Genomic DNA, 14447 nt, shown 5'->3' with positions numbered 1-14447 from the left:
TCTAATATGATATCTGTAAGGACGCTAGTTCTTGTGTGCTGGCTAGAATTCTCAATTGTGCTATATATAAAAGGTCCTGAATTATCCTCCAATATAACTAGATAACAAGAGGTATTTGTGAAGTTAATCCAGTCTTGTTCCATTTTCATATGGGACAAAACTGGATTAACCTGGCAAGCAGCATGCTTATGATTGAAACAATAAGTGTAAATGAAGATAAGTTTTCGTCAGTGTATTGTAGTGATATTAAGATCACAAAAACATAGTAATAATAATATTATTAGAATCATTATGCAGTCATGGAAAATTCCGGGAAACAGAATTACTAGGACTATACTAATGGTGAAATCAGGCTTAGAAAAATGGTGTTGTTTACATGCAATAAACACTAGAATCTGTTAACGATTTTATCTACATTGACATTTATTGTGAGCAAAAAAATCACATGCCCTGGTAGATATTTAAAAAAACATTGGATTAGAAATTCAGATTCGAGTTTATCAAAAGTATGATCTTAATATTTTAATCACCAAAACAGGATTTTTTTTTTTCGCTTTTCACACATCGAAATTTAGAGGAAAAAACTACTGTTACAAGGTCTTTGTTTACAGATAAGCCTGTGGTATCTATAACAGTGAAGCCTCCATCCAGCCAGTATCTAGTACTAGGAGATACTTACAATGTATTCTGTAATCCTGTGTCTGTCCCTGCAACCCAGACCATAATATGGGAGTGGAAATCTCTTCAGGACGGCTGGGACACTCTAGCTTACTATAATGACTCGGGTATCATTACTGACCACCGCAGTTCACTACAGCTTGTCGCAACAGAGGCCGGAGTTGTCCAATGTAAAGCATCCAACAGACTAGGGAGCAGTTCAGCTCAAATTGAGTTCAAAATCTCAGGTTTGTTTTAAACATTTCTCTCTTGTTGTACCTGCATACCATAATTGTGTAATACAGTAGAACCACATAATTCCAGACACATTAGTTCGGAGTCAGATTAGTCCAGATTAGTTTGACCTTCGTTACCTCCAAATGACCTTTGTCACATCTATGATCAGTCTTTATGCCACCATTGTGAACTTTGTCGCCTTTAACCTCTGTGTGACCTCTGTTTGACCATTGTCTCTAGTACTCTCTTTGTCAAAGATATGACCTTCATCATAAGCATTGTCATGATTGTCTTATGTTAGCTGTCAAAACCTTTGTATGTCTCCAATCATCTGATCATTTGTCCTTACATGACCTTTGCCACAAGTGTATGTGAGTCATCAAAGTCTTTATATCTCTCCCACGCCTGATAAGTTACTGGACATTGACCTTTCCTTGACCTTTTATTCATCTTGATCTGTTATTCAACAGAGGTAGCTGATGGACTAGGGATAGTGATGCCCCCAGAAGTCATTGAGGAGGACTCAGTTCGAATCTCTTGTTATGCCAGTTTGTGGGAGTACCAGTCAGTCAGTCTGTACTACAGGAGGTTTGGCAACTCCACTCAGACCAAGCTGACAACAACAAACACCACTTACGTGTCCTACAATAGGTGAGCTATTGTTTGATGATGTATTTTTTAAGGGAGCATGTTACCTGAAGCATTTTGTCTTTGTTTTGGGTTAGAGTTACCTCCCTGTATAAGTTATTACCATTGTTACTTCCAAATTCCCTGTGTTTGCATGTCATATATATTTGATTTTATTCTTGGGTACCTTTTATACATGTCATCAACATTTTTGAACATGTAGTCAGTTATTTTTCAGGTATTTTCATTTCATAAAAACTTCTGTATTCTAAACAAGTTTTTTGATAAGGATGAACTTGTTTGTATCACACTTTGATTTTGATTACAGAACTGATTATTCCTCAGTGGTTCATGTTGACTTTGACCAGATAGAGAAGTCAGATGAAGGTAGCTACGTTTGTGTCGCTGTACTGATATCCTCTGCCAAAAATGTTTCTACAAACAATGCAACTGTGGAGAAGAGATTGGATGTTCGAGGTAGGATATTCATACAAATATTAGATTTTTACTTCACACTCCGACCAAATTAACATAATTTTATATTCCTTGATGAAAGGAAATTCTTTAACATAATGATATTATAGAATTTTCTTAAGCCAAGGAAGAATAACAATAAACTTCAGGAATTCCCATTAGATAAAATACATTCCTTAGACTGGATGGAGGAAGGGGATGGAGGGCAGTGCTGGTAACTCTTTTGTTATTATTTTTTTCCAATTTTGATTAGTCTGAAAGACTCTGATTATTTCTTAAGTTCATTTCCAAGGGATCTTTAGAAGAAGAGCAGTATGTTAGAAGTCTAAATGCTGTAGATTTCTTTTGACATGGTATTAATTATGATGCAGTTAAACTGATTATAATCTAAGTGATACTTTGTGTTTACAGATATTGAACCACCTTCCTTTCAACAAGAAAGTAATCAAGGCAAAATACCAACAGGTATCGGTATCAGATTCAAGCTCCCAGAGTGTGATGTCAGCGGTGTGCCCACGCCTACCATCAGATGGTTTAAAGATGGAGTTCCCATTGATCTTAGCAACAACACTTTAGGTTTTATCTTCAGCAATGACAATAAAAGGTAGCATTGAGATATCTTTTTTACTGAAGTATTGTCTGCATTATGTAGCCCACTGTAATTGGCTGTTTAGGTAATCCTTCCTCTTTGATTCATCATCTGTCTGTTTACCATCTGCCCATAAACAATTCTTGTCAGCACTGTTTCTCAGAATGTATACGAGGTACCTTTAAAATTAAGTCTCTCATACCATATCAGATTTATGGAGTGTTTTCGTGCAATAAAGTAAGAAACTTTAATCTTCTAGAAATGAAACTTTTCATATTTCACATGAAATTTAAGATGTTAGGAATTCAATAGTAGCCTGATGTCTACCAACATCAAATAAATTTTTATATTTCAGTTTGATTATCAAAAAAACATCACAGATCCATGAAGGTGAATATCTGTGTGAGGCAGAGAATCGCGGTGGCATTGTGTATGGCAACTGGTCACTCTATCTAGGTAACTTTATTTACAAGTTTGCAAATCTTAGATAATTTTCCATTATATAGGAGTTGTAAATGTCAAATCATTGTTAAGTGCTTACAATATGTAAATCATTCATACAAGAAAAACAATGCAAAGCAAACTGAAATGTTTGTCAGTAATTAAATATTGCAACATGTAAATCTTAAAACGAAAAGACACGAAGCCTTATCCAATTTTAATTGTGTTTGTATCAAATTTTCACAAATAGTGTAAACATCTTTTAGTAGTAATCTTTTTTTAGCACTTTTTGCACTCTTTAGTGTAGCAATGAATTTTGATTGTTTCTATTGCTGTACATATAGTATTCAATGTGGATGCTCGAATTTATCATTGCAATAATGTGTTGAAAATTGGATGATATGGCTACAGTAAATGAACAAATCAAACACATCCAAATTACAACCAGTAATCAGTACTGTAGTATACTTATTGAATTACTGTATTTATCCCACAATAAGCCCTCCCTTATCTTTTGATGTTCAGATGAATTAAAACCAATATTTTCATTTCAATTGACAGGAGCATTGTTCCAGGGTGCGAAGATTTATCACAAAGGTCTAAATCCCAATATAATTATAGCGGCTGTTGTCGTAGCAACAGTCATTCTTGTTGTTGGGTTGGTGGTAGTTATATGTCTCTACCGGAGAAGATCGGCCATCTTAGTAAGTCATGCTTTCTCTCCTTAGCTTATATAAAATGTAAACCAATGTTGTAGCCTATAGAAAAGGGCACATCTGTTGTCAAGGTCAGTTTAGCTAGTTATGTCTGTTTTCATTATTTCTTGTACAGTATCAACAACCTAAAAATGTCATATTTCTCCTGTTACAAATTTCTTTTTTAATGTCAAACTCTGATACCCATCATTCTGACTTGCATTTTACCAGTTCTGCTAAATTCTCCTACCTCTCATTTACAGAATAGATAAGCTGCAGAAACCTTTTATTAAAACCAAAATATTTCTTGAATTTTAAGTATGGACAATTCTCAAATTGTTCATGAGTTAAACTGTCCTTGTTTAGTCAATACCTCCTCAACCTAGGAAAATGGGTTTTATGTCATTGTTTACTCTTCAGCACAAGGAACTGGAGCAGTCACTGATCCACCCTGTAAAGGACTATAACCCAGATCTCCCTATTGACGAACAAACCACATGTATACCCTATGATCCAAAATGGGAGTTTCCTAAGAAGAGGCTGAGGCAAGGTAGATGTAGTTTTCTTCAAGATTGATTATTTATTTATTTATCTGTTTATCTATTTATCTATTTATCTATTTATTTATTTATTTATCTATTTATTTAGAATATGTTGTGAATGCAGTTTGTGGTTTCAAGTTTATTTGGCTAGTAACTTGCGACTGCCCCCATGTAGCCCTCAAACCAGAGGTAGAGGGCTAATGATAAAGATTGTCAGATGTCTTCAACACTCGGCCACTGTGGCCCACAATTACAACATTATCATATGTGAAGTGCTTTCAGACTTCAAAAATAGCAACACATTTGCTGGCCATCTTTCTATCCACCTTGCTAAGCAATGCCCATCTGCATACTTTTTACTTCACAGGTTCAAAATACATTTGCTCACTTGGTTTAAAGTATACGAGCTCTCACAACCGTTTCATTATTTACCTTCTGTCAACTTGTCTTTTATTTGACTGTTTCTAAAGCATGGTCAACAAAGTTTCATCAAAGATCATTGTGCTGTCTTCTGTATGGATAATTTGTACCATGAGAAAATTATTTACCATTGTTATGTGTTATAGTAAAAAAGATAGATATGCTGTTTTCTGAAAATGTCTTTTTCTATTTTGATAAGGAATGATCCTGGGACAGGGCGCGTTTGGTCGAGTGATCAAGGCTGAAGCCATTGGTATAGTGGAACATGAAGATGTCACTATCGTGGCTGTCAAAATGGTGAAAGGTTAGTTCATTTCTTGATTAATTGACATCCCATTGGCCTGAATTGTTGTTATCACAATCTGAAGTTTGTAGAGACTGCTGCTGTTTACATAATTAAGCATAAATAATAAGTTTGACATTTATTGTTGCAGTATATTACTAGTATAGTAAAAACCCACATAATGTGTGCTCGTAATTTGAAGTACATTAGAATTCAGTCATGATCTATCACCTTGATCTAAAAAAATGATCTCAAAATATTTAGCTAACATGTTAGACCAATAACATGTCAGAACAATATCAGTCCAGAATTTGAAAGTATTCTCTTCCAAATCTGTTTTCATCTAAATCATTGATTATAACTACCTTTAACTACAATATATTTGTACAGAAATCATCTGCCTAATTTCTGGGCTTATCTTTACATTTCTTTGAAATAAGACATGTTATGTTGTACACCTGAAAACTTGCCGTTCTAATTAACCTAGATTTATCCATCTTATACACAAACACTTGTCTTATACACTGATCAACAGTGTCAGTGTTGTTATCTCAGGTACAAAAATTGTCTCTCTTTTAATGACCAAATCAGCTGATTACAATCTTCTTTGAAGTCTTGCACATGCCAGATGACTCAAATTGAGGCCTCAACTCTGTATTTGCAAGCGATCGTTACACAATGCGTTTATTTTATTTTATTTTATAAAGATTTATCTCCCTTGTTAGACTATTACATAAGAATATTTAACTGATATTTTATGGTTGAATGGTTATCATCAACAGACTGTACAGACCGTGACCAGATGGAAGCTCTATTGTCTGAACTCAAAATTCTCATCCATGTGGGTCAACATCTGAATATAGTGAACTTACTGGGAGCAGTAACGAAGGATATCAGATATGGTGAGTAGGGGAGTTGGTAACTCACTGGGAGGTGTGACAAAGGATATAAGATACAGTGAGTGGAGGATAAGTGAGTTATTTACTGGGAGTAGTAGCGAAGGATATCAGATACGGCGAGTAGGGGAGTTGGTAACTCACTGGGAGGTGTGACAAAGGATATAAGATACAGTTGATTGAGTAAGTAACTTATGAGGAGCTGTAACAATGGATATCAGATATGGCGAGTAGAGAATGGGTAACTCATCCGTAGCTATAACAAAGGATACAGGTGAGTGAGTAAGTAAGTAACTTATGAGGAACTGTAACCAAGGATATGGGATATGGTGAGTGGTAGTTAGAGCTGGTTCTGGAACCGTAATGATTGATTCAGGAACGACAACAAGTATGGAGCAGAGTGTATATTAGAGCTTTTCCCATATTCTTTTAAAGCACTATTTATCAGTTTGTATTACTCATACTAATTAGAATTTCAAACCTATGTAATGTATGGGAAGTTCCTTGTGTCTGTATGTTTGCAATAATACTTTGATCTTTGTAGGAGAGCTGTATGTCATTGTGGAATATGCTCATTTTGGAAATCTACGTAACTACTTGTTGAAGAACAAGAACACTTTTAAAGATGTCATGGACGATTACATTGATCCTGTTGAAGAGAAGAAACGTGAAGCTGCCAAGGAAGCAGCAGCTTCGAAACCATACTATGTCAATAAGGCACTGAAGGATAACTCGGCTGATCTGATTGGTCCATCCCTAACAACAAAGAATCTGATCTGCTGGGCATTTCAAACAGCAAGAGGCATGGAATATTTGTCTTCTAAAAAAGTAAGTTTAAGTATTGAGAGTGGATAATTTAAATGAGAAAATAGGAAATGACGATTATTAGTTCTGTAGATACAGATGTGATTCATGTTATGAGCAACTTGGAACAGAAGAGATTTTATGGAGACACAAAAATGTGCCTATACAAGGTCTCGAATACAGTCAAATTTGCTTAAAGTCCACCTGTCTAAAAAGGCTTTTTTTTAAATTCCCAATATAATGCAATTCATAATAATTGAACCTCTATACAAGGACCAACTGTGTATAAAGGCCACTTTTATCTGGTCCCTTGAGTGGCCTTAGAGACAGGTTTGACTGTAGATTAACATGAAAAAATTACTCATACCAGGTAAATAATATTTATCTTGCATGTATGTCCATATACGTAACACATTGAGTCTGAATTTTTACACCTTTATTAGGTGAAAAAGGATGAATAGCAAATTTAAGCCCATGTAACAGTAACTTAAGCCGAGCTTGTAGATTATAAGGCCATCAAATCCATGCTATAGAATGTTCTTATATTTCAGTTTTATTTCTGGATTCAATTAGAAATACTGTAAAATAGTTTTTTGTCTATAGCTGAATAAATATTAGATTTAAAATATGGAACAGAAAATATATGGTACTTTTATTCTAATATGATATGATGATTTTGTACAGTACATTCACCGGGACCTGGCTGCTAGGAACATCCTACTTGCAGAGGACAATGTCGTCAAGATCTGTGACTTTGGCTTGGCTAAAGACTGCTACAAAAATCCAGAGTACTTCAAGAAAGGAGATGTAAGTTTGGCATGTCCATGCACCATTACTGTCCATAGAACAAAGAATATTTACATATATGATATGATAAAGGAAAAATCAGGTGGATTAGATTATGTTTTATTGTAAAGTACCGTACATACTACTTTGTTAACATTTCAATTTGTAGATAAATACAGCTGGATAAATCTACTTCTACTTATTTTAACAGTTCATGGAATATATAATATGAACACATGGATTATGAGTACACGTGAGATCAGTGAAAATAAATCATCCACAAAAATTAATAATTTTACAGTATGTCAGTGGTACCCAGAGCTAGTCCACAAAGGGTACTGTGTAAAGAAGAAGAAACTTAAGGACTTTCAGGGTCCTGTGTCAGTGAAATTAGTGGATCTAAATTTTGTAAACAGTAACTTCCTGTGTCAAGGAAATGAATGTCAGTATATTTCAAGGCCTTGTGCCAGTGATATTGATGAATAAAAACTTAATGCGTGTGTTTCTGGGCCCTGTGCCGGTTAAATGAATGAACGCCGAGTTTATGTGTGTGTTTCAGGGCCCTGTGTTGGTGAAATGAATAAATATTGAGTTTTGTTTTTCAGGGCCCTGTGCTGGTTAAATGAATGAACGCCGAGTTTATGTGTGTGTTTCAGGGCCTTGTGCTGGTGAAATGAATAAATATTGAGTTTATGTGTGGATTTCAGGGCCTTGTGCTGGTGAAATGAATAAATATTGAGTTTATGTGTGTGTTTCAGAGCCCTGTGTTGGTGAAATGAATAAATATTGAGTTTATGTGTGTGTTTAAGAGCCCTGTGTTGGTGAAATGAATAAATATTGAGTTTATGTGTGTGTTTCAGAGCCCTGTGTTGGTGAAATGAATAATTATTGAGTTTTGTGTTTCAGGGCCCTGTGCTGGTTAAATGAATGAACGCCGCGTTTATGTGTGTGTTTCAGGGCCTTGTGCTGGTGAAATGAATAAATATTGAGTTTTGTGTTTCAGGGCCCTGTGTTGGTTAAATGAATGAATGCCAAGTTTATGTGGTGTTTCAGGGCCTTGTGCTGGTGAAATGAATGATAATTGAGTTATGGTTGTGTTTCACAGTCCTGTGCTGATGAAATGAATTAATATTGAATGTGTGTGTTTCAGGGCCCTGTTCCGGTAAAGTGGATGGCTATAGAATCCCTGACACATCGTCTCTACACCACCAAGAGTGATGTGTAAGTATGAAATTTGATATTACAACCATCTAAAGTATTGTATTATCTCCTTTTGGTTGGTCATCTTCATCACAACAAATACAGGTGTTGTGATCAATAGAAATTATTTAGTTTATAACAACCAACTTGTCTACCATATACTTATACAAAACGTATCCTACTTACATTCATACAAGAGCTGATGATGTATACATCATACCTTCATTAAACTCACCAAATTAAATCCCATGCTACAGGATATTAATGTCTCTTTATGTTAGTGTTTATATTCATTTTCTCCTGTCCACAGGTGGTCTTATGGGATATTTCTTTGGGAGCTGTTTTCACTTGGTAAGACATATGCAGAACTGATGTACAAAGACATTCTGAACTTCTGAAGTGCTACAAATAAATATCATGTACTTTTCCAAAATGTCACCTATTTATGTGTATTTTCTCTTGGAGTCATCAATTCTCGTGTACCATAGTATGTCATCAAATCTTGTGTGCCATAGTATGTCATCAAACCTTGTGTACCATAGTATGTCATCAAATCTTGCATTTTTTGTCATTGTGCCATCAGTTAATAAAGTACAAATAACTAAAATATCTTTTCTAACTTTTTCACCTTTCACATGTACCTCAGTTAAAATAACAAGCAAGAAACTCAACATGAACTATTTTGTACAATACAGGAGGAAGTCCTTATCCAGGTGTGGAGATCAACGAAAAATTCATTGATCTTGTTAAGGGTGGTTACATCATGGACAAGCCATACTATGCCTCTGATGAGATGTAAGTTAGAAAAAATGTCTTGAAGTGGGTAATGATATTAACAGTGGATAGTTTTGGCTCTACGGGTTATGTCATTTCCTAAAATAACTTTACTATAGTTAACTTGCTTGACAAGTATATCCAATAGTAAGTCATATATACATCTGTTTTATCTATCTTAAAAACCAAGTTTAAAATTTATTATTTTCAAATTTCATTCTACAAGTCATTCCTTTTCTTTAAAGGAGTGTGAAAAAATTATATTGTAAGATCAAATTTGTTAATACAGGGATATTGTATAAGTGAGTATTCATAGTGATTTTCAGAACTTTGATCAATTTATTTTATTCACAGGTATAAGGTGATGAAGGCCACATGGAGACATGATCCAGATGATCGACCATCCTTTTCGGGACTCGCTTCCCTGATGGGTGACTTCCTGGAGGCTAATGTTAAACAGGTGATCTACAAGTTTATAGTAAAAAGTAGCAGAAAGTTAAACATAAGTGCGAAGTGCACCTGTTTGTGTTTTATACAGATTTGTTAATTTCTGTAGCTGTCACATTGTGAAACTAGATATTAGGTTAGGAATGTAGCCAACATAGTTTTGTTTACCAGTGTGTAAAAAGATAAGGTGTGGTCTCAAAAATTGCACAAATTCAGTGGTGGAGGGGTTTAATTTTAAAACAGCATTAATTTGGCCATTTGGCAGGTCTTTATCCAGATTGGCAAAATTTCAAATCTCCAAAATCTAATGCATTTCAATAAATAGATAACAAGAATATACATCTCCTTACACTCTCTACACTAGATAACTAAGAAAAATTATGAATTTTCAAATTTCCCTCAACTTATGAAAGATGCTTACTATGGCAACTTTACCTGAGATAACAAATAATTATCATTACAAAGGTTACCAGGGAAGTATTATAGATTTGAAATACAGTGAATGGAGAGTTTAATGATGGGTTTAAAAATTTGATGGATTAAGGGGCCAAAAAATGCCAAAACCTTACTCAGTCCTTTTGCTTGTGCCTAGTATCGAAAAATTCCAAAGCATAAAGAGATTTATATGTTGCTCTTTGTTTATTTTCAATACAGAAGATTGTCTGGAGGTGGAAAACAATGGTTGCTTGATAAGCTCTATACCTTGCTGGTATTCTAAAATCAAAATACACTGTACATGAAAATTTTTCTATTACCTTGTCCTTTATGAATCATGTGCGGTGAAAACTCTTTCTTATCATTGGAACTCGTTATTTGTCTTGTTTCAGTATTATCTTGACCTGAATGAGCCGTACATCAAAATGGCAGACCTACAGAAAACTGGAAAGTCTGAAGGAGCTTGTGGAAGCTCAGCAGATCAGGAAGGCTACTACAAGATGAATGGGGAGACAAAACTCCACTCTGACTACACGAAGATGTCACCAGCACCCCCAATTCCTCTGGACAAAGCTTCTATTGAGGATGAGAGATATGTTAATGCTAACAAATGGCGGACAGATAAAACAAAGGAAAATGCCAAGGAAATTGAGCTTATGCCTCTAATAATGTCAAAGGACAACGAAGGTGAGGACAGTGAGGAGTCAGAGGAAGTGAGGCTGAGAAGGAAAATGAATGATACCAACCCTGGGGATGAATCTCCGACACAGTTAAATACAATGGCAGAGGTGCATCGTTCTGATGACACGGACAGTGGACATTCTAGTACATATGCACCGGGAACATCTCCCGATATTGGTGTTGATGGGTACCTTGTGCCAAAAGCGGGACCAGATGGAACACAATTTGTTGCCACCAAGAAACCAAAGAAGGAAGAGGATTCAAGTGGTGTGAATTCTGACTATAACTACCAGGACCGTCCTCCTCCAACCTACTCCGCAGTGATACGAGATGGAGATGTGGCAGTGTAGCTGAAGCTATCACCATCGACCTTCTTCACAGTGTTACAAAATAGAGAGGTGGCGGTGTAGCTTTAACGAGGACTGTTCTCTGATGACCTTTTTCACAATATTGCAAAACAGAGATATGGTGATGTAGAAAAAAGGCAGTCCTCCTCGGGTGTACCCAGCAGAGGTATGAGATGGAGATGTAGCTTATATAAGCGAGACTAGGACTTTCTTTCTTCACTTTTCACTGCCATGATGTATGTTAATTTAACTAGGTCTGTCTCATTATATCAAACATGTATGTTCAGGATATCTTTTTATTAATATACCTGTTTATATATTTAATAAGGTAATTAGATATTATGTGAATTTGTCTATTTTTGATACATAAGTCATGAAAAATTTACATCATTTGTTTAATAGGTATCACAAAGACAGTAGTACAAAGGGAAATTCTGTGAGAAATAGCTACAGATATTTTTCAGTTTTACATGGAAGACTCTGGTAATGTCTGTAAGGAGATTTTCTGTAATTCATTATTTTTAATGGTCAAAAATTAATGTCAATGCAGATCTGTTGAAAAATTATCCTTTTAATTTTTTTTCTGACGCTTTCAAAACTAAAATTTGATAGAAATATTTTGTACACTATGTTTTTTCTGACTTATATTGTTTATGTATGTATAACTTTGTTAGTGTTTATTATAGTAATTGTTGTAGTTTGTTGTATCCTCAGTATGGTTGCCTTGTTTTTAACACACACTATTACCAAAATGTATTAATTTTGTGTTCTTTCTTTGATACAAATTTTAATGTTAACTGCCTGTGATGTGTTAAAATGATAACTGATGAAGCATTTGTAGTTAACAATAGACCTTGATTCTGGTGTGCTATTTTGATGTTTGCAATGTCATATAGTGATGGTGTTCAAATGAGGTTTGGGACATTGCCAAATGGCTGACAAAATGGTGCCCTAGCACATTATGAAAAATCTATTTTTGTACCTGAAGTTACTGTCAGAAATCCTTTTGAATACATGTTTGATATTAAACTGTCCTGCAAGTGGAAAGCCCACCAGAATGAAGTTCACACATTATCTAATAACTTAACCTTGTGAGTTTGGTGATAGCAAATCTGTATTACTGTACATTGTATTATATTTGGAAGGGACAAAAATCCAAATTAATATTAACCAAAAAGACTTGGGTCAAAATTCTTTGAGAAAGGAGGTGCACTATCTTCCCCAATTTTCAATGAAAAATTAGTTGATGTTGTATCCTTGCATATGACATCTAATTAATAAATACAGTATTTCAGTCACACAATAATATCGATAACAAAGAAATATGAATCTGTCACTATACCACTAGTTATTCATCACTAATCATGTTAGTATTTATTTTTAAATCATGACTAGTCATACCGCATGTATTGCTCAGATTTAATTATTTATCTTGTTCATTTGGTAAATTTTTCTATCAATGCTTGAAAAAAATCTCAGAAATACACAAAGATAATTATACACAAAGCAAAGGCATTGCTCCCTGATTATAGTTGGGACCAAACTGCTAGAACTTAAATAAATATATTTGCATCATATCCAGTAATCATAAAAAGATGAAAGCAGAAGATAATTGTAATGAGTTGAGAGTAACCTATTAAATTCAAATGACTATCCTTTCTTAGTTTTGATCAAAAATTTTTTTTTTGCCATTGCTGTAAGTATAACTTTGAACATTGTAATCTATTTTTTTATAATTATTGTAATCGTTTCTTTTTTATTATAATTTGCGGATGTTATTGATTTTTTTACTCATTCCAGCTTTAAGAAATTTTATTTTAAGGTATTTTTGTTTTAGAAGAATATTGTTTAGAAAATTGCTTGTTTACTGAAAGCATTGTTTACTGAAAGCATTGTTGATGTTTAATTTTGATTTGATTTTGATTTTTGCTGATTTGAGTTGTATCATTGGACCATTTTGTTGATCTTGATAGAAAAATCAAGGATATTAATGTTGACCAGCTCCTATACATATATCATATTAGTATGTATGTTTACTTTGTATTATCTAGAAAATAGTGGTTGACTTAGCCCTAATACTTTTATATGCCATCAATAAGGAAGGAAGGAATTGTTTAGTTTTGGGCTCTTGTCAGAACTGATTTCAGAATCCTCTTACCTTATACAGGTGAACTTCATTACCCCAATGAGGGAGAAATCAATCTGTTTTGGGGAATATGGTGAGAAAAGAAAATAATGATGTAGATACTATCTGTGTCCAGTGGATTTTGTTTATATATTCAAGTATATGTATACATGTCCTTTGTAAATGGTCCTTAATGGGACTATCATTTTTTATTAAAAAAGACTTTGTGGGCCAAAACTGGAGTTTTGAATAAGCAGAATAGTGAGTAAGGAGATACACCTGTGACAGTGTATTTATAAACTAGTCAGTAAATCTAGTAACATCTGTAGATACATTCACAACTTGCCAATGAAAACTTGCCAACAACACTTCGGTTGTGAAGGACACAAGAATTTACCATTATACATTAAATGTACATGTGTCAAAGTCATTAACGCCATTAATTACTACCACTTACCGGGGTCAATTTCCTGTAAGAACAAGTCATATTTACACTGTCATTTTCATTCACTCAATATAATCACATGAAAGATATACTATTTCTAACCTTTTGATGAGACATGACAATCATGAATAAACAATAAATTGATTTTTATATATCATAATATAAATGTAGATAAAATGTAGTACTCCCAAAAACCTTCCCTAGTAGGATCATTCTACTTCAATAACTCCTGCCTTTACAGACCACCTGTCATATGTGATCCAATAACCTTCCAAATAACACATTGCTTATATTTAGGACCTGTATTTAACTCTTATGTGTGAGGTTATGTCTGACCAGTAAGTTTATATTCAAAGTAATTGACACATAATCTTTAAAATGAAATGCTTAGTTGAAAATACTTAAAGATGTTGTTCCTTGATTGTCACAACTTCTGAAAATTATTTCATCAACTGCTCACATACCCATATTGTTAAAGTCAAAAAAACAAAACAAAAAAACAAGAAAAAAGCAGGACATCTTGAATGAAGGACTGGCAAAAA

The 14447-nt window shown here is 34.3% G+C and overlaps 1 protein-coding gene across 1 annotated transcript in view; it reads left to right on the top strand.

Moving 5' to 3' along the window:
* Nucleotides 1–11983, top strand: part of LOC132562213 (vascular endothelial growth factor receptor 1-like) — a 39639-nt gene extending 27656 nt beyond the window's left edge. The window contains exons 11-26 of the mRNA XM_060226944.1: nt 612–905; nt 1365–1545; nt 1850–1998; nt 2407–2599; nt 2940–3040; nt 3587–3729; nt 4141–4270; nt 4882–4986; nt 5748–5867; nt 6406–6689; nt 7350–7472; nt 8602–8672; nt 8962–9002; nt 9347–9446; nt 9780–9885; nt 10700–11983. Of these exons, the coding sequence (XP_060082927.1) occupies nt 612–905; nt 1365–1545; nt 1850–1998; nt 2407–2599; nt 2940–3040; nt 3587–3729; nt 4141–4270; nt 4882–4986; nt 5748–5867; nt 6406–6689; nt 7350–7472; nt 8602–8672; nt 8962–9002; nt 9347–9446; nt 9780–9885; nt 10700–11338 (2780 nt within the window). The 3' untranslated portion in view covers nt 11339–11983. The remainder of the gene's footprint in view (nt 1–611; nt 906–1364; nt 1546–1849; nt 1999–2406; nt 2600–2939; nt 3041–3586; nt 3730–4140; nt 4271–4881; nt 4987–5747; nt 5868–6405; nt 6690–7349; nt 7473–8601; nt 8673–8961; nt 9003–9346; nt 9447–9779; nt 9886–10699) is intronic.
* Nucleotides 11984–14447: the final 2464 nt, after the last annotated feature.

The sequence above is a fragment of the Ylistrum balloti genome, unplaced genomic scaffold (assembly GCF_031769215.1).
Source record: "Ylistrum balloti isolate Yb309-2 unplaced genomic scaffold, AGI_CSIRO_Ybal_v1 Utg371366, whole genome shotgun sequence".
Lineage (NCBI taxonomy): Eukaryota > Metazoa > Mollusca > Bivalvia > Pectinida > Pectinidae > Ylistrum > Ylistrum balloti.
The sequence above is the reverse complement of the archived record's forward strand: the minus strand, read 5'-3'. Positions and strand labels throughout refer to the sequence as shown.